General features: G+C 36.6%; 1 protein-coding gene across 6 annotated transcripts in view; it reads right to left on the reverse strand.

Annotated features, from left to right (window-relative positions):
- The window catches only part of FYCO1 (FYVE and coiled-coil domain autophagy adaptor 1), a 58,429-nt gene that overhangs the window by 30,488 nt on the left and 6,374 nt on the right, over positions 1–21,567 (reverse strand). For 4 of the 6 annotated variants that reach the window (XM_039336146.1, XM_039336148.1, XM_039336149.1 and 1 more), the window contains exons 4-12: positions 21,244–21,369; positions 15,663–15,769; positions 15,385–15,528; positions 14,508–14,601; positions 11,569–14,160; positions 10,167–10,259; positions 8,422–8,540; positions 5,607–5,774; positions 1,323–1,472 (exon numbers count right to left, since the gene is read on the reverse strand). In XM_039336146.1, coding sequence (XP_039192080.1) covers positions 1,323–1,472; positions 5,607–5,774; positions 8,422–8,540; positions 10,167–10,259; positions 11,569–14,160; positions 14,508–14,601; positions 15,385–15,528; positions 15,663–15,769; positions 21,244–21,369 — 3,593 coding nt within the window. Of the gene's footprint in view, positions 1–1,322; positions 1,473–5,606; positions 5,775–8,421; positions 8,541–10,166; positions 10,260–11,568; positions 14,161–14,507; positions 14,602–15,384; positions 15,529–15,662; positions 15,770–21,243; positions 21,370–21,567 lie in introns of those variants that run through there. The other 2 variants (XM_039336150.1, XM_039336151.1) reach the window with 2 other exon arrangements.

Raw genomic sequence — 21,567 nt, forward strand, 5'->3', positions numbered from 1 at the left:
ATTGCTTATTTGATTGTTGGTCTGACGTTGACCTTGGAGTTCATCCTTGCTGAACTGAGTGCTGATTATTGGTGGAGAGGTGCTGGAGTCTTTTTCTCTTTGGGGCTGGTTGATTGTCTCTTTTACATAATCTGTAGATGTTGTTAATATCTATGTGTCTATTGATGGCTGATTTGTCAGAGTGCCAGGTTTCTAGAAATTCCCTGGGATTTTTAGATTTGGCCCTGCAGACAAAGGCCGAACCACAGTGATTGTGGACAGAGCACAATACAAACAAAAAGCTAATGAAATATGGAGGACAAAGAAACATACATCCCTGTGAACACCAATAGAATACAAAACTAGACAACCAGATCAAGAGAACCCCCAGTGACCTCACTAAGAAAGGCCTAATTACCAAAGAATAGTGGCAAATGAAACACACCTATCCTCCCATGCTTCTATGGATGCCCCAAAATACACAAACCTGGCATACCTCGTCCAATCGTATCTCTACCAGGGAACCCTACATACAACATTGCAAAAGAACTAACAAGAAAGCTTGGGCCTCTCACAAGAGATAGCCAACACTCCAGTAATTGGGATGTCACTATAGATGAAGTTGAAATCATGGTCTAATTCGATGTCACAACCTGTTCATGTCTATATATCCAGAATTAGCCAAAGAATCCATGACCGCATTGCTTCACAGTACATCCATAGAAGACTTTTAGAATAGAAAATGAGATTTTCTTAATGCAAAGTATGTGCTGTTCCTTGAATCACATCTTTTCCTTGAATATTTATTGTGAAGACAGTAATTGTATCAACGTATCACATGCTGTAGGGAGATTTTGACAGTTTCCAATTTTAGCCATACTGTATATATATTATGAGCAAAGCTCCTCTCATGAAGCATAAGCGAAACATGGACATCTGAACCTAAGAGTATACTTCTTTCTTTCTTTTCTTTCTTTCTTTCTTTTTTCTTTCTTTCTTTCTTTCTTTCTTTCTTTCTTTCTTTCTTTCTTTCTTTCTTTCTTTCTTTCTTTCTTTCTTTCTTTCTTTCTCTCTCTCTCCTTCCTTCCTTCCTTCCTTCCTTCCTTCCTTCCTTCCTTCCTTCCTTCCTTCCTTCCTTCCTTCCTTCCTTCCTTCCTTCCTTTCGTACAACCTCTAGAACTGAAACTCCAAATATCTTTTGAATAGTACTTTAGGTGGAACTGGGGACAAATCAAAATATGTGTTAAAATATTACAAAATAGGCCTGGGAAAATTGTGCTGATTGTTAAACATCAGACCAGTCAACAGTGCTCATATTTGTTCAATCCCCTCAAAATACTGACCTGCAATGATGTCGGCGATTCATCCAGCCAAATTCTTTTTGACAGTCTAAACAACTAGTGACTTCAGCATCACCAAGCCATCTTTGTTCAGCTGTGAGCTTCTGCTGGAATTCCAGAGCATCTGATTTCTGCCAAAGAGCATCCTTGTCCCTTTCAAAGTCATGTATGGAAAAATAATTTGTCATTTGATAATTTGTGTTTTAAAATCTTAAGCCTGGTCCCCTATAGGATAAATTCACTTTCTCAATTAAGAACTGTCTGATAAATCTAAAGTTGGTTGGAGTCCTGAGAGGCTACCTGGATTTTTTTATTCCTTGTGGTATATAAAAAGTTCTGCTAAGTAGCTGCATGTGCTAGTCATAATTGGTTTTAAAAACATAAGTAAGTTTGTATTTGGTTAGTTCTTGGATGAAGAAATATGAAGGTAATTGCCTAGTCTGGAAAATTTAAAAAAAAAATGGAAAAACTATTTACATATTGCAACCAAAGCAAACTTTATGAGATTTATTTATTTATTTATTTTATTTATTAATAAAATTTATTTGCCGCCCAATCCCTAGGGACTCAGGGCGGCGTACAAAATTAAAACAATATAACAATAAAACAATAAATAAGTACATTCATACAGCATGTCCAATCATATCCCGGTCTATGAACTTACCAAAAGTCCAGCTTGACTTGAGGGAGGCTTTACTTTTTAGCATATGAGAAATAATAATAAAATGGATACACAAATGCACACGTGCATGAGCGCACACACACACACACACACACATGTTCATATCAATAAACAAAAACAGAATTCTGGCTCATTAGGGAACAAGGACAATCAGTGGCACCCATTGCTCATTAATTCTTCCTTGTTTTTTTCCCTTAGCAGAAATAGATGATTCTGTGATGAACATTATGTGTAAACTAGGACCGGCATTTTGAGCCTCTTTCAACATGTTACAATCATTAGCCAAAAACAAACTCTAGTCTATATCTTGGGCTATTAGGAGTATAATGACCCAAGGTTCCCACGTGAACATTTTGTTAAACCAATAACAGAATCCTTCTGGTTTATTTAGCCAAATTTCCTATGCAATGTCATAAATTGATCATCTGTTATAATCCAGGAAGTTTTGGCTGCAGTTACTGCAATTAAAAATGGTACAATCAGCTATGAAATTTAGGGGGGGGGGAATTACTTTTTCACAATGGCGCACTGCATACTGGATGACTCTGCTTACAAACCAGCACCAATTTGTGGTGATCTGTTCATTCAGATTTATTTTATATATCAACAGAACATACATTAGACTCTGATAATAATGAATGGCAAACATTCAGAAAATCCAAAATGGGCAAATATTTTGTGCAGAATTTCACATAGAACACAGAAGAATAAATTTACAAAATAGAACCAGACAACAATGATACCAAACACCCAAGGTAGCTAACTTATTATAAGCATATGGGTCTAATGTTAAATAAATATTATCAGAGAAGCAGCACTTTTTTCTCTGAAACTTTAAATGTCAAGCTATCACCCACAAACCACAGGATTTAACAAATAGTCAAACATAGGATGAAAAAATTAGTCAACAGAGTATGCAGAGTATGATTCTACAACCAGATAGAGGTTATATTGCTTCCAATCCATTACACATGCATAAGAAGAAGATAATGAATATTCTTGAGTCTGCAAATAAATTCTTCCGTTTTAGATTTAAAGCAAAACAATGTATTTGCAGATTCAACAATATTAATTTCGTCTCGTCAGTAAAGAACAAGTGAGAAGAGTGTATTTGGGCTGATATGTGCATTTGACTACATCACAATCTTTTGCTTTGTTGAATTTGTTATATAATCAGACTGGTCAGTGCAAAGTTTTAAATATGGGTTGCTTTATAAATGTAACAATAAAATGGAAAATACAAAATGTTTCCATTAATATTTTCTAGCCCCAGGAGTGTTATTGATATGCATATTAACTGTATTCATACTGCATATTTTCAGTTTGAGATAAGGTTTAATATGTTTTGGATGTTCATATTATTTTGTACTATATGTCTGTTATATGGAAACTGATGGGCTGGATAACAGAAATGGATTCTCTATGCCCTTATTGTTAAGAGGCTAATCTTTCAACACTAGAAAGATAAATTAATGGTCCTATTGACCTCCAAGGAATTGAATACCTGACAGAATAACAGAATCACAGAGTTGGAAGGGACCTTGGAGATCATCTAGTCCAGGGCTTTTCAACCAGTGGTACAGGTACCACTGGTAGTACATTGGCACCTGGCAGGTGGTACGCGACCATCCTAGAAAAGTGGTAGTGGGGGAGGGGAATGAGCTGAACCAGTGGCAGCACCACACAAACCTGAGCAAGAGATGGCTGGAGCTCCAGGGGTGTCAAGGCTCACTGGAAGCGCCAGGATCAGCGCCAGGCTCCAGCTGGAGCTCGGCGCTGATCCTGGTGCTTCTGCTGAGCCCAGGAGAAGCACCCATCAGCTGGAATGTTGCAGCATCTCCAGGGTCTTGTGATTTACATTCAGATGCTTGGCAACTGATTCATATTTATGATGGTCACAGTGTCCCAGGGTCACGTGAAGTGACCAAAACCTGCTGCAACCACTCAGCAGACGGGGGGAATAAAAACCAAACACCCCCCCCCCACCCCTGCTGCCAATCCTTAACAGAAGTGCTCACAACAATGAAAATCTCGGACAGGAGGAAGAGCGCTGCCGGGTGGGCAGGCAGGCGTCTTGCTTGGCTGTGCCTTGGGGGACACTTTTTTCAGTGCCATTGTAACTTTGAACAGTCACTAAGCGAACTGTTGTAAGTCGAGGACTACCTGTACTTTATCTTTCTTTCTTTCTTTCTTTCTTTCTTTCTTTCTTTCTTTCTTTCTTTTTTCTTTCTTTCTTTCTTTCTTTCTGTCATCAGGTTTTTGACACCTTGCTAGGCAACTAGTGGTACTCGGATATTGCCATATCCTAAAAATGATACAATGGGTGAAAAGGCTGAAAAGCCCTGATCTAGTCCAATCCCCTGCTCAGGCAGGAAACCCTCTACCATTTCAGACAAATGGCTGTCCAGTCTCTTCTTAAAATCTTCCAGTGTTGGAGCATTCACTTTTGGAAGGAAGTTGTTCCACTGATTATTCTAACTATCAGGAAATTTCTCCTTAGTTCTAGGTTGCTTCTCTCCTTGACTAGTTATTGATGTTCCTTATGACTTAAGATTGAATTGGTTATGGATATGGATTACAGGCAACCTCTCTTATGGACTACAACTCCATCACTAAGCAATACAGTCACAAAGTGAAACATCGTGTGACTGCACTGAATTTTATCAGTTTTGGATGCAGTTGTGAAGAAAATCACCGACAGTCATTTAAGTGTGAAATCACGTGACCATGATTTGAGACTTCCTCCAACTTCCCCAGTGACTTTTTTATCAGAAGCCAGCTATGAAGACTGCAAATGGCAATCACGTGCCTGCAGGATGCTGTGACTGTCATAAATGCAGAACAGTTGCCAAGCACCCAAATCAAAATTACATGACTGCAGAAGGAGCTGGAATATCTGCAATTTCAAGGATCAGTCATAAATCTCCTTTTTCAGTGTTGTTGTAGTTTCCAACAGTTACTGAACAAGCACACTTACAATGGAATATGGACATCCTTTATCCTAACAGTTGTATAAACTTCAATGTATATCTATAGGAAACGATGTTTGTTCTATTGTATTCTATTTTTCTCTTATTATTTGTTCTACTAAACAAAGCAAACCAAAGCAACACCCCCCCCAAAACTACTATTGTGTTGCTGTTGCAATAGAACGTTATCCAAATAAGCAGTCTCCATAGCCACTTCATCCTCAGATCTCAACTCACCTAGATTCTCCTAATACAAAAACATTGGGAAAATGTAATAAGAAAATGTGGTATTGCCATATGCCAGAATATGAAATTGGATAGAGAATAAATTAGGACTTCTGAAGGCCTGGAAGCAAACTCCATTCCTGAATGATAACACAGTTCTTGGTTAAAAAGGGGAGAAATATTGTTCCTTCTAGAATTCCAAATGGACAAAAAAACGCATGATTAGTGCTGCAGAGAAGAATACAATATATTTAGAATATACTGAATTGAAGATTTTTAAGATATCTTTGTGGGGTACTGCCAACCATAAATATGGCTTTAAATTCTGTAGCAGTAAATTTTAGAGGTGAAAAAAAAATTAAGGTTTTTTTCCACTTGATAGTGAGGTTATCTAAAAATAAATCTACCAACCTGAGAAGTTCAATTAATTTTTCTTCTAAGAACTGCTTTGTTCTAGTTAGATCATCCAGTTCAGCCAGTAACTTGGCCTCATTGTTGTCTCGCTCTGATTTCATCTCGCTGAATTTACCACAGTACTCTTGAATTTGTTCATTTGTTCTGCTGACTTCTGTCTGGGCTCTGTTCAAAAACATATTCAATTTTCCTTAATTGCTTTTATTGTTATCCAGACCACAATGCTAGAAATAATACTATTAATCTTCACAGAGCACTAAATATGAAAATGAATCTCTAAATATGAAAATGAATCTAGCAGATAAGACTTTAACTTCTTTCAAAAAAAATGTCAAACTATTAACCTAGTTTTTTTTTTTAAAAAAATTAGATATTGTGAAACAGCAGTCATACTTTATATTAATTTAAACGTTCATAGAGATCGGAATGCAGATCAAAACTAAATATTTGTAATTGATAATAGATTTCAGCCTGAAGAACAGAGTTAACCTCACCCATTTAAGAGCAATTTTGCCTATCCTGGCTCTCTGCAGCTACACTGAATTATCATTTTCAGAGTTTCAGGAAATGCTGGAAGGGAATTCTCAGAGTTGATTTCCATTTGAAACCAACATGCAGTTGGTAAACAATATTTAAAAATTTCTTATCCTTAAGAAGGACGACAGATTTTTGGGCACCACTTGAGGCCTCAGAAAATTATCTTGTGTTCTGCACAAAAGGTGTATATAAAAGGGAACTTTTCTGTACAAGGTAATGCAAAGATTGATTTTAAGTTGGGGAGGGCACAAAGTATCACTTGACAGCATCCTACCCTACCTTAATTTTGTTAGGCCTGATTTTGTCTCCCTCCTTATTCTGCTAAACAGAACCATTAATTTCTGCCACTGTGTCCTGGCTTGCTTGCTTATTAATTTATTTTATTCATAATCATATTTATGCGGCTGCCCATCTCACCAAAACCGAGTCTTAATATAACTCTTGTGGTAATCATTATATACTACATGTTTTGATAAACTGTTTATCTAATCTAGACATGTATTAGATGAATATATTGCATTCACATAAAAATGGTGCTATTGTTTCACTTTTTAATTTTTTTTCTTATGGTGAGGTTATTTTTGTGTTTTTTATAATTTCATGTTAATTTTTTGTGTTCATTCTAATCAATATCTACATTAGAGACTATACTTTTGAAGAAAGAGCAAAGTAAATATTTGCAAATATAACAAAATTAATACAGGCAATCTTCAACTTATAACCATTTGTTTAGCAACTGTTCAAACTTACAATGGCACTGAAATAAGTGACTTATGAACATTTTTCACACTTAACTACCATGGCACGATCAAAATTCGGATGTTTGAAGAAGCCAGATTCACTTAATAACTGTGTTATTAACCTAATAACTGCAGTGATTCCCTTAGCAAATGTGGCAAGATCGTAAATGGAGGAAAATTCATTTAAAAACTGCTAAGTGTGCTGTTCTGTTGCTTAGCAAAAGAAAATTTAGGTTCAGGTGTGGTTGTATGTTCTGTGTTGAGGACTACCTACACAATTGTATAATACAATCAAGTAAAACACGTATTATATGTACATGTATATCACTGCAATTGCAGGAAGCTCTTTAAAGCAAGCCTGGCACTTTCATAATACCATAATGACATTTCTACTTCTCCAAATTACATTGAAACAGCCCCTCAGTGGTTTTTTATTTTTGAAAACATTATGAACTGAGAGTTTGTCTCCTGCAGCTAGTAGAAAGATGCAAGATCAGCATTCAATCAGTGTTCTGTCTTCCTTTCACATTTTCAGTTCACATTATGTGCACTGATGTGGGGATTTCTCCATTACCGGATTAGTAGCCACGGAGAGGAAGAGCATTCAAACTCTAGAGGCAAAATTGTCTGGTTATCTTTTTCAAAAAAAAAAAAAAACCAACAACAACTATAAAGGAACAGCTTCTCTGCAAGATACTACAGTAGCTGATCCTCTGTTGCAGTGGTTCTCAACCTTTTTAATGCCACGACCCCCAACCGGTCGTAAGTCAAGGACTACTCAACCGGTCGTAAGTCGAGGACTACTCAACTGGTGCAGCACAGTTTGCAGAATGGGACTTTTGGCGGGCTCAGCAGGGCAGAGACAGCCTGGACAATTCCTATTGGCTTTTGAAAGCCAATAGAATTAGACTCTATTCAAGAGAGTCTATTCTATTGGCTTTCAAAAGCCAATAGAATAAAAGGAAGTAGCACAGCTAAGGAAAAGGGGAAAAAAATGGCAGACTGCGTTGTTTGGCGACCCCCGTGAAATGGTCATTCGACCCCAAATGGGGTCCCGACCCACAGGTTGAGAACCACTGCTCTATTGTGATAGGAAAAGGATTGATTTAAGTCACAAGAATTTCCACCAAACAAAAATAGTTGCCCCTACATTTTTCACAGTAATGTTAGCACTCACAAAATATGATTTGAGATGTATCACAGCTGGAAATAAATCAGATCTGCTGACAAACGCAGAATGTGGATGTCCAGAAGCGCAAAGGCCAAGAGGGGAATATCTTCAATATTATTGTCCCCCTTGATACAAATTGTGGGGTCAGTGAAGAAGAGCAAAATAATTTCTCCCAGTCACTTAGCCATCATTGGCATCACTGCCCATGATAAAAGAGCAATACAAACAATAGAAGGCACTTTTAAATCCCTGCATTATAATGCTTCCTGGGGGGGGGCGGAATTCTACATTTATTTATAATATTTGTTTTTCTATATATTTATATACCCTTTCAAGACTGAAATTATTTCAGTTAAGCTCCAACCTTTTAAGATCTTCTTTCAGTTCTGCAATTTCTTCATCTTTTTTTTGCTGGATTGCTTTGTACTCAGTCACTTGATCCATAGAAAGGTTCAGTTGTACATACAGGTCTCTTTTCTCAGCCTAGCAAAATGATATTGTTAACTGAATAGAAATAGAGCTCTATTTAATCTCCTAGTTGGAATAAAAAAATAATAAAACAGACAATTTAGGGTTTCCATGGTGTTAAGGGACGATTGTAAATACCGACCAAATGGATGTTCAAAGAAGAACAATTTTGATGATATATTAAGTTGATAATCTATGCAATGTTTTCCAACAAAATGGATAGCCATGTAACTTTAGCAAAAATGCCTGACCACTCAACCCAATATAGCACAATAAACAACTGTGAAAAGAATATAATACTGCCACATATTAAAAACATTTCAGAAATCACCAAAAGACTTACAACCACATAAATCAACCAAAGCCCTCCGAAACATCCTAAGTAAACAAAACATCCAAGAACCCCAGAAAGAAAAATAAGAGTTATCTGCAACATACACTTTTGCAGCCACTGTCTAGGACAAACAGGTAGAAGATTAGCTGAGTACATCCATGAACACCAACTAACTCTGATTAGACATGATGAAAACTCCTTAATTTCACAACACATGGACAGATGTAAAGTTTCAGCTGGGAAAAACTGTATCTTAGACCAAGAAGCCTGACACTCAGACAAGTCAGCTATCAACAGGCACATAAAGATAAACAAATGAATGTACATTCAAGAGAGACAATCAAAAAGTAAAAAAGAAATAAAAAGATCAACAATTAAGAAGTAAACAATACCCCAATCAATTCAGGCAAACAACTAACACAAACAACAGTCTAATCAAGGAACCACCAAGATCATTCCCATCAACAGGACAATCCCCTTGTATATAAAATGAGAGCAAACCCTATTCTCTTCTAGCAATGATGATTTGTTTGGTAATGAAATAGTTACAAGAAAACAAGCAATCTCAGAGGGCACCAAGAACCCCACAGTTCAACCCTGAGCTGCAAATATTATCTTTGATACTTTATCTAATGCTTAATGTTTTACGGTATAAAAGGTTGCTTAATTGTTTTTAATACTGCATGCAATCCAGAGTCACACTGTTTAAGTTGGGCATTTTAAATTATATACCAAACATTTGGAATCATTCTATAAAGAACCATAGATTTATCAGCAATGGAGTATGGCAAAACAGATTACAATGCTTACAGTATAAAGTATCATACATTTCTGGACAATAATCATGTTCTACCTGCCACACCGAAATTTCAAAATCAGATTAAGTTTCTTTGCTTTTAAACCCTGAAATATATTTTCTAGTTACTACTGAATCAAACATATGTAGTGGAGGAAAGAATACAATGAAGCTAATTTAGCAGACTAGATGTCTGTTAAAGGGTAAATTTATCCAATTTATGATATTTGAGTAATGGCATAAATGATAGAGGTGATGCAAATTCATATAAACTGAACTGCCTCATCCACACTATGTTGGATGCAGTATCCATAATTTGGGGGTAGATGTCCAGACAAAAATCTGATCCGTTTGTACCCTCAGTTTGCTTAATGCAAGAGAGGGTATTCAATTAAGATTTCATTGTACTACTAGGGAGTCTTCCTACTGGATAACCAATATGCTTAAAACATCAATAATTATTGACTCGAAGGTTCTGCGAGTTTCTTGTTTAATTAAATAAAGTTTCAACCTGCATTTCCTTGAGTGCCTCTTCTGCAGCATTTGCCTGTCGGTTCTGTTCTTCAAGTTCTTCCTTTAATTTTTCACATTTTTCACTGAGAACCTGCAAAGGTAAAATTTAAAACAGAAAAAATAAAACAGTTTTTTTCCAAGGAATATGTAGTTTTCTGTTGATTTCAGGGACCAACTAGGGATGGGCTTGCAAATTGTCATCATTACAAGTGCAACAAACAAAAGCTTCCATAATGAGATTTACAGTACAGGCAGTCCTTGCTTAGTGACCACAATTGGGATTGGTTAGTAATAATAATAATAATAATATAAAGTTGGAAGGGACCTTGGGGGTCATCTAGTCCAACCTCCTGCTCAGGCAGGAAACCCTATACCATTTCGGATAAATGGCTGTCCAGTCTTTTCTTAAAAACCACCAGTCTTGGAGCATTCACCGCTTCTGGAGGCAGGTTGTTCCACTAAGCACAATTGATCTTCATTAAGTGGCACAATCATTAAGTGGAAAATCCTGTGACCGTGATGTTGTCATTTTTAACTCAGTGGTTAAACAAAGCATCATGTGACCATGCTTGTGATTTTGCTTCCATGTTCCCTATTAACTCTGCTTGGTCACTAACAAGGCAGTTGGAAAACAAGGACTACTACCTATAGTGTCTATATTTAGACAGGGAAATCATAAGTCATGTTAGCAAATGAAATCTGAGGACCAAAAAAATCAGTGCTATCATTCTGACCATCTTATCAGTCCACATAGGGTCAGAATCCACATGTCAACACCAATTCCTCTGTCTTTCATAGTTATTTTTTCCCCACCTCTAGGCTTGCTCAAGTGTCATCATTAAGAGGGTAGGTAAAAGGCTTTGTGCATGGGCCAAAAGCTTGTGTATACCCTGTCCTATCAGGTTAAGAGATAATAATCCAAATTAGTTTCTCTCTCTACTTCCAAGCATCTCCATGGATGTAATACTTCAGCCTGAAGTATACCAAGGACCGGTAGGCAAACTGACTTCTGAGGTATTCCTGGGGAAAGTATTGCAGGATCTATTTTCCCCTAGAACACTTCCATACTTACGATTGTTTATTATTATGCTGTCAAATTGGGGTAGAGCAGATGGGAACAGAATTTTATCCAAGGGCTAAATTAATTCTCCCCACAACATTCAGTGGGGCTAGAGCTAGATGATACCAGGAGGAAGATTCTCCTCCTGGAATAACTATCTTTTCTTTTGGTCAAGTGGCTTCCAATCTGCATTTAACTGGAAGAAACTGGCACTTTCCCTTTGGGTACTAAGGCTGCAGATGAAGCAGCAGTTGCAATCAGTATACTTGTAAGAAGAGCTCCGTGTTCAAATAAATATAAAATTGCAGCCTTATTTTATTAAAGAGGGTCCAAAATTTACCTTAAATTTTGTCTGATAGTTTAGAATTTCTGTGCTCAGTTGAAATTTGATAGTAGCTACCTCCTCTTTGCTGGTTTCCTGCAAACTCTTGGTTTGTTTCTCTGCCAATTCCAGCTGAGTTTGCAGGTCAGGAATGATGGCAGCACAAACGTTTGAATCTTCCAATTTCTCTTGTAATTCTTGTTTCTCATTACTGAATCTTGTCAACTCAAGCTGCAGCCTCTCTTGTTCTTTGATTGACATTTCTTTGATAGCTCTGAGCTCCTCTTTGACTTGGGAGAGCTTCTCTTCCATTTCTGTCTTTTCAGATGTCAGAGAGCAAATCTGAATACCCAGCTCAGCCATGTCCATGTTGGTTCTTTGGAGAAGGTCCTTGATTTCCATGTTTTCCATATTAACAACTTCCAAATCACTCCTGACCTTGGACAATTCATCTGTCAGGGACACCACATTCTTTTCCAGTTCAGCTTTCTGTTGAGCTACCTTTTTCCATTCATTTTTCTGCATTTTCTCTTCTTCTTTACATTGAAGTAGTTCTTGCACGTGGTTTCTGTTCAGTGTTTCATTTTGCTCTTTTAGCTGCTGAGACAATAATTTTTGTTCACTTAAAACAGTTTCTGTAACATCCAATTTGCCCTGAAGCTTTTGTTTCTCTGCAGTTGTCTGCTGAAGCTTGGCTTGAAATTCTATAATTTCCTCCTGGAGCCTAGATATCTCTACCCGATTGATATTCTGCTGTTCCTCAGAAATAGCCAATCTTAACGTCAAATCTTTAGCTTCTCTCTCTTGACAAGATACCAATTCCAATTGGGTTTTCTTTTCAGATGTAAGAGATTCAATTATTTTTGCTTGATGAAGGCCATTTTTCTCAAGGGTTTCAATTTTAATTCTATACTCCTCAGCCTGTTCCCGAAGTTGACTGCACTGATTCTCCAGGCCTTCTAATAACTCAATTTTCTCTGTGAGCTGTAACTTCAGAGATTCTTCACTCTGCCTTGAAGAAGACAGATTCTTTTCCATTTGAAGATTATGTTCTTCGGCATTCTGGAGCTCGGCTTGAACTACACTTAAGAATTCTGCAGTCCTATTTTCATTTTGTTTCAATTCTTGGTAATCGGTTTGTAGAGATTTCAGTTTTTCATCAAAAAGCTGGTTCTTTCTTGTAGCATTTTGCAAGTTTTCATCCAATAGCTTATTCTTTTCTCGAAGTGTCTTCTCTTTTTCGTCCACAGATACCATGGCATCATCTATCTGACTCTGGAGATGTTTCTCAGAGGCTCTTAATCGAGCCAGTTCTCCTTCTAAAAATGATTTAGATATATCTAATTCGCTGCACTTTTCTTTCAACTTTTGATAGGTTTGCTGCTGTTTTGTATTCTGGGATTTGAGGTTTTCATTTTCTTCAAAGGAATTTCTCAACGAGGAGCATTGTTTTGTGATCTGGTGTTCCATTTCCAATATTCTTGCTTTAAGATGGTCTCTTTCTGTAACAACTTCCCCTTTTTGCTTTTCTAAACTTTTCACCATGTCACTGAGTTTTGCTAGCTGCACTTCCAGCAATTCAAGATGCTCCATTAGGTTTTTTATTTCTTGTCCCATTGTTGTTTTTGTATGACTTAACAGCCTCTCAAATTCTGCCTTTTCTTTTCTTTCTTCCTGTAGCTTTTGTTCTAATGATTTTACATAACCCAGTGTATCTGCCAGCTGGATTTGAAAATCAGCTACCATTTTGTCTTTCACTGCTAGCTCTTTCTGAAGTTCAGCCCTTTCAATAGTCATGGCATCCAGATTAATAAGCAATTTTTCAGATTCTTCCTTAGTGCTAATGGTAAGGCTTTTCAATTTTAATTCAAATTCTTTCTGTTTCTCTTCTTTCACATGGAATTGCTCTTCCATAATTTTAAGATGAGAAAGAAGTTCACTATGCAGTTTCTGAGCATCAGCCTTCTCCTCTTCAGCCCAACAAAGCTTTTTAAATAATTCCTCAATCTTTAGTACGGAATCATATTGGCTAATGGCCTGGTGACTTTTTTCATCCATAAGACTATTTGCTTTTGCTGCAAGCTCCTCAGTTTTCTTTTCTGCTGATTTTAGTTTGGCAGTAAGCTCATTAATCAAGAGATCTTTCCTGGCCAACCAGATTTCCATGGTCTTTAGCTCTTGATTCAAAAGAAGAATTTTGGAATCAGGGGCATTTTTCAAGGACTCCAGGCTCTCAAGCTTTGCAGAGCATTCTTTCTGCTTCTCAGCTGCATTCAATTCTAGTGTCTCTAAACATTTCTGGAATTCCTGAATGGTGCCCTGAGTATAGTGGGAAATCTGTTTTTCTAACCCCCCTAGCATTTTTTTTAGCCTGTCATTCTCTTCTGCCATATTGCTGTTCTTCTCTCTTTCCATTTGCACTTGCTGCTTCTGAAGGCTAATAGTGGCCTGAAGCTCTTGCTTTTCTCCTTCCAGATTCTGGATTCGATCCTGTAGTTCCTTCTGCTGCAGCTCTGCCCGATCAAGATCCATGTGCAAATCCTCTAGGCCTTCAAGAGATTCAGTATTAAAAAAGCTATTCTCATTTGGGCTGGAAAGGTTCTCTTGAGCCTAAAAGGAGAGAAAACATCTGAGTTAGCAAGAAAGCTGTTTGTAAAAGGCTTTTCAGTGGCAAGGGAATCCTTATAATAGTCTCCTAAAGCAGACCAGCAGGTTTTTTTTTTAGCATTGTTACACAAAGTTAAAGTACAAATGAGGAACACACATGAATTCTGACAACAGAGCAACCACCTAGAATAAAAGGATATTGATTCTCTGATAAACATTTTTAAAAACAGCCCAGAAGCAAGGAAAGGTAATGAATCACCACAGTGAGGCTATGCATCAGAGAAGCTTTCAGAGATAATAGCATTACTTTTTCCCTCATAGTTTATACATTTATTGGCCAATACAATTACCTGCACAGAGCTGCTCACCAAACTGCTCATGCTTGAACTGCGGCTTGGAGGTTTCCATAGATAAGCTGAGGAGCCAAGTGAACACAATGTTCTCCTGAACATGGAAAAGGATTGTTTTAAGAAAAAAAAAAAACGTTTTCAAGAATTTTGTCTCAGCAACTATCTACCTGCATCTATCCACCTGATATATTTAAATTTATCTTCAGTTTTGGAATGAATGAATAAGATCTAGAGAGGTGATCTAGAATTCCTGTGAGCATCTGAAGCAAAACTTTTCAAGATGAAATTGGTATTTGTTTATATTTTTAAGAGGGCTTCCTACTCTACATTTCTTATCCCACAAATTACAGGTTTGCATAGTGATGTTTCATCACTTGCCCCCCATCTTCTCTCATGTGGATCCTCTGCATTAATTGATTCTTCTGGTTTTTGTTACAACTTGGAATAAGAATTGCAGAATTCAGCTCTTCTTTGGCTCTGCCTGAGAGTTATCAGTTGGCTCCTTAACTGGTCAAGTTTACTAGGATCTATTTGGTTCAGAATTGAATATGCAGATAGTTGACTCACAACTGGTTGCTTAATGACAGTTCAATGTTCCAACAGATCTATCTGGGGGTACTTATGACTTGGATTGTGATGGGCATGCTCCATTATGTCTGAGACATAATTGCAACATGAGTTTTAAAAATGTTGAGTGGTAGGTTTATTTCTGAACATCTGATCTAATCTGGAAATTATTGGAAAATTGTGAAAAGTCACTATGATTTGACAACTGTTTTTATAAAGAAGCTTTAACAGAGCCTGGGACAAAAATGCTTTATGAAAATTATAGACTTTATAGGAGTTTTTCTAACATAGTGGCAGCAATTTGCATTACCTGGCAAATGTGGGCCAACCAGCATCTAAGTCATAGCCTCTTGATGCCAAATCAAATTGAATTTCAGTTAATTCATAGAGGTGACCGACAATATCAGAACTCAGTTTTGGATTGAGGAAGGGACTTCTTGCATAGTACCAGTCACTTTAAAAAATGGGAAAAAAATGAAAAAAGCAATTTATTTCCACATTTTTCAACAAGATATACAATATATACTGTGATATAAATTCAATCAAGTAATCACCATTACCAAGAAGAACAAAAACAACCATGTTTACCTTGTTACTTTGGTATTCATAAAACACTGTTGTAAAGTGTCTGCAAGCCTTTGGTGCACTAAGGAGTAGCGGATAAATGCCCTGCCTTTACCAAGAGAAGTGCGGAGCTAAAAAATAAAACAAACCTATTAAAATGCTAACATAACTGAATATTTCACTATGAAATATTCACAATAAGCTTTTTCAGATAGGGTAAAATGGTCCTGGGACTCAAATATAGAAGTAGTTGATCCAGACGATCAAAAGTACTTTATAATAGTGAGTTGCTATTATATAGAAGGTAGGGAGGAGGAAGAACTTAGTAAACATTCAGATCCTGGTGGTTTTTTTATTGTGATACAGATGTAATCCTGGAAATAATGAAAAGAAAGATTATACACAAAGAAAAACAGGATCTAGCATTTAACTATCTCTGCACTGAACTTAAACAGAAAAGCAGTTGGGTTTTTTGCATTAAATAATAATATCAAGGAAAAAATAGTGATAGTTTAAATGTCAAAGTGGAGCTAGCTTAGTTATTTGGTTAGATTAGATGTCACATAAGTAAAGAATCCTGGCATAATACATCAAGGAGTAGTATACTGTTTGGGATTCAGGATTCATCCTCTGAAAGGGAAACTAAATGAGTTTTTACATTTTACTCTACAATACTTAAGATGCTGTTTAAAATGCAATATTTGGGACATTCCAAATATTCCCAAAATGTGTGTTTCAGGATAATAAAATATCCTCCCTTTTTCATCCTCCTAAGCAAATTGAAGATGTCCCTCTACACTCTCTAAATCTAAAGCTGCCCACCAGGGATAGTTTTGAGAGTTTGACTTGATAAAACACAGATAATCACTTAATTGCCTAATAGTGAGAAGATGAAATATTGAGAAAACTAAGGAATTTACAATAGACCTGTTAACAACACAAATAACAGTAAAGCCTTTGATTGAACAAGTGACAATCTCTCCCCCCCCCCCCAAAATGTTGCAAGGACAATTACACCAATCTACAAAACCCTATGGTTAAACTTTTTGATTTAACCAAGGATTTTCAACAGAAGAGGAATCAGAAGGAAGACAATCAGGCAATTTAATAGATGAAGAGGGAGTGATTTTGCACCACACAAACAACACTTGCATTTCCCCTGATGCCATAATTCTATCAACTGGACTGCAGGCTAAAAGGACCCCCTCCCCCCCAAAGAAGAAAAGTTTCAAACTCTGGATGAACTCACTGCCATGAATAGTTTAGCTCAGCAAACTCAATCAAATATTGGAGTGCTTCAGACCCCTTGAACCTAAGATGGGGGAACCTCAACATAATGCTTTGGCATGCCAGGTGAAGACTCATGTGAACAGCAGACAAAACACGCAATAAAAGGAAATCAATTTGGTGAAGAATTCCATAGACCAAGAAGCTGCTTTGCCAAGTAGTTTTCAAGAAAATCCAAGTTGCCAATCAGTACATACACTTGAATAGATCCGGTTCTCTCGATTTCATATGTGCGGAAGGCTGACTGAAGGGCCACGTTACAAGTCACCCCAATTAGCTCTTCTCCTATACTCCTATAGGTACGATTAAGGATACAATGATTCCTATATTAGCAAGGAATCTAGCAGGTTGGAAATATAAACTATGTGATCTACCTGAATTTCTGTCCAATTTTGATCTGATTGCAGCACAAGAGATCTAGTTAACAGCTAAAGATGAACAGATTTTGATACCTGACTTTAAGTATTCAGTCACTTTGGCGTGGAAAATAAAAGAGAAAGGCTGGGTAATAGGGGATTTGGCAATATTGATCAAGGAAGAACTTGGATGGAAGTACATCAGAACAGAAATCACCATAGTTGCCTTTTCGCCTTTTTGCTTCACTATTAAATTCCAATATAAGGGCTTTGTGATTGTGATGTTAAATCGGTGGTGGATTCAGCTGGTTTGTACCACTTCGGCAGAACCGGTAGCTAATTTTTTGTTGCCCAGGCCCAGAATGGACTTCCAGAAGTGGCATCCACACAGAGAACCAATTGTTCACATATTTGAATCCCACCACTGTGTTAAATGTATATATATCACCACAATGTCTACATATTACCTCTCTGACATGTGGGTAAATTTAGAGCAGACCCTTATAGAGCTAACTATAAAAACTTCCAAAACAGTTTTTGTGAAGTTGAGGCCTTCACATATTAGTAATCTGAATATCCCTGAAGAATTTCATTCCCTATTACCTTTATAATCCTTTAGGGATCAGAAAAGGGATACTTCTGGTATTAGTTGTAAAACCTAATAAGTGTAACTTGCAAATTCTAGCAAAGACCAAAGTTTTGTGTAGTCTTTTACTTACCATTGAAAGAAATCAAGTAGTACTTTAAAATACATATGTGTCTCTAACAGTAATGTGTCCCTTTTCTCAGACTTCCAGGTTTATGTAAGAGATAGTGACTACCAATTGTGCTTGTTAATTTCTACTTCAACCTCAGACAGATAGGTGGGTTTCATTTCATCTGTAGTCCACCAGGACAGAAGCATAAAATGGACCAGAATGGATGTGTAGGCTTTGTCTGAATATATTAAATCAAATTAAGCCCTGACTCTAGTAAACAGTTACTTCACCTTGCACAGATGTCTGTATTTATAGTCTATGAAAATCTAAATGCAGAATTAAGAAAATTCTTAACCGAAAAGGTCCTTCATAGAAGGTAATAGATAAAAGACCCTCAATGATTTGGCTCAAGAATGTCACTCCAAGAAAAAGATTAAGGCTAGCTATGGATTCAGCATAAAACTATCAATCAAATAATAATTGTGTTACAAGGCTCCTGGAAAAAATCTTCAACTCCCTGAATTATTTAAATTTCACAATGACATTTAATGGGCTCCAGTCATTAAAATTATTTAGTCGTATAAATAATTTTTGCCAAATTCCAGCTGATTGGGAGATTTCTATTGTGATCCCCCTTTTTGTACAAAAAAGTTGAACCTTTAAATTATGAACCAATTGAATTAATTAGCATCACTGCAAAGTTGTATGCCAAATATCTTTTACGTAAGATAAAGAATTAGTTAATCAAAAGGAGACCAAACTAGTTTTAAGTTGAGTTGTTCCACTATTGATAACTGCTTCATTTTATGTTATCTAATAGAAAAATATACAGTTAAAGAGAGCTAACTATTTACAACTTTTATAGACCTCACTGCAGCATTTGATTCAACATATAGGGCTCTTCTTTAATCAAGACATTATATTCAAATTCATGCCTAAGGATATGCACAGAACATAAAGTTTCCTAACAGGAAAAATTAGTTCCAACAAAGGAGTCGGACCAAAGTGTATACTGATTCTTATTCTATTGAATCTGTATAAACGACATCCCCAAATCCTTTCACTCTACTGATACACATATGCCTAAAGTTAAAAAATAAACATGTAAGCATTCTGCTTTATGCTGTGTCATAAACCCCTGTAGGGATAAGGAGAATGCTGCGCAGATATAGTACATTCTACACACTCAACTTGGACTTCAGTAAGTCCAAAATGAAGATGGTTGCTTTCAGGGAGAGGCAGACGATGTATAATTTGAACCTGGATAGATAAAGCACAGATCAAGTTAAGTCCTACCTCAGAAACAGGTTCATGGCTTCCATATTTTAAGAGAAATTCTTTAAGGGCTACAGCCTGTGCTAACAACATAGCTACCCAGGTTGTCTACTTCTGTTCATAAAGACATATAACATTAAAAAAAAGTCTCAATGATCGTATTTGGTGCAGATACATTCCACTTTTTAAAAACATATCTTAGGGTAGACAAATTTACGTTAGCCCTAGCAGAAAGGGCAGAATATACCTGCTACATAAAGCCATTTAGTAATTAAAATATTCAATTAATGGTTTAAGATGCTATCTATGGATCCAAACAGACTACCCAGTTATGTTTTGAAGAGTAGCTACACAACAAGCAATCTCATGTTTGGGCCTCACAATGTTCAAATGTCAGCTCACAATATGGATTATCCATCCAATTCCCAGTCCAATCAGATCTAAAGGCCAAGAAGTTTTGAAACAAAGGGTTATTAATGTGGCTACCCAGGATGATACTGTAGCACTTAAATATGTTCAGTCTTTGAAGTGACTGGCACAACACGTCAACTTCCTAGTTAGAGAAATATTGAACATGCCTCAACATTTCACAAGAGCTTTTTCTAAAGCTGTTGTTTGAGCAACTGGACTCCATGGTAAGACATGGGAGGTTTCACAGATTTCCATTTGAAGAAAAACTCTGCATTTACGAGCATCAGCCACTGATGACATTGGACACATTCTTGTTGATTCCAAACCATATTCTGCAGAAGGGGATGCTTATTTAGATCCTTATTTAAAAACTAAAAAATATTAGGGCACCTGGGAGAAACTGTTTTATGTTTGGAGGAAATGAATCTGCACATCACTAATAAAACTACAGTCTACATTTCAAAAGCCATTTCAAAGAGGGCAGAATATTTAGATCAGATGGGGTTAACTGTAATGATGACAACTTACTATGAACAAGTTCTGTTTTCTTTGTATCTGTTTGTATAAATATTATATATTTGATATAGAAACCTTTAAGTACAAGTTTCTGCTAAGGAAGCTGTGGTCACAAGATGACTACACTAATAAAGGATATCATTCATTTCCCATTCAAAAATCCCTCTGAGTTTATATTAAATCATATTATTCCTGTGATTAAAAGACATTAATAGTCTTTTTGGGAAGGTTTTCTTAAAAGGATTTATAGACCCAAATGTAACTAAAATAATTTCCTTGACATAGTAATGCATACAGAATATAATCAGTCCCCAGACCCATTCATATGATCTTCAGAACTCCTCAAGATCAGCTACCTAAATTAGGCAACAAAAGGGCTATTTCCAGCAGCGTAAGGTTTTTTTGTTTTTTTGTTTTGAATGAATGGATTAAACTCTAAAAGGGACATGCTCAATTCTTGTATATGATTAACTTTCTTCTCTACTCCCTGAACATATTGCGCCAAGTCCAAGGGAAAAAAGTCCCTTTTTGTTGATTGTTTTCTGAAGGAGGAAGTAAACCTGATCTACATCCTTGACTTGAGGAAGCTCATTATGGATCAGACAAAACAAATGTAGATATGGCACTTAGGTTCAGAATGTGCAATGACAGGATTAGTGGCAATTCAACAGAAAAGAACAAAGGAACAGTGTACTGGGTGTTTTTTAAATTTATGAGTAAGTGCATATTTTTGTTGCTTTCCTTCATACTTGGGTTCATGTTCATAAGGACACATGTTCATATTGAATATGGATCATCAGGATAGGTAGAAGGAATGTTGATCCCTACAGTTTTTTCCCACGACAAGATTGACTGATGCAGTTTATTCACTGTTTCAATACCGTAAGTTTCTGAGCAACTGTCAAGTTGGCTTATATGGTAGTGGGAAAAAAGCACTGAAAGAACTAATGTTAGTCTACTTGTTGACAAACGGAAAGTGATCCCCATATGCTTTGTTGGACTGACCTCTCCAAAAAACTGAATTATATGATTGTTAAAGACTGAGCAATGCATTTTACTTACTTCTGAAATAGACTTGACGAAGCGAATACCATCATTTGCACCTTTAACCTTTCTCAGACAGTCACAAAAATAATCCCAGTAGTCCTTCCGATTGCCTAGTAAAGTGGATTTTTCCTTTTGGTCAAACTTTGAAACAGAAAAGGGAAATAGATAGCTTTAAAGCAGCAATGTACAAAGCATCAGTTCTAATTTGTCAGAATTCAATGAATTGATACAACCTAATTTTTTGGTATAGGAGCCTGTACCTGTTAATTCTGATGCGAGGTCTGTAATCTAATAATGCAATTTGTGATCTGTAAATAAACAACTCAGACAGCCATCAGC

The sequence above is a fragment of the Crotalus tigris genome, unplaced genomic scaffold, assembly GCF_016545835.1.
Source record: "Crotalus tigris isolate CLP2741 ecotype Arizona unplaced genomic scaffold, ASM1654583v1 scf7180000017666.27876245, whole genome shotgun sequence".
Classification (NCBI taxonomy): domain Eukaryota; kingdom Metazoa; phylum Chordata; class Lepidosauria; order Squamata; family Viperidae; genus Crotalus; species Crotalus tigris.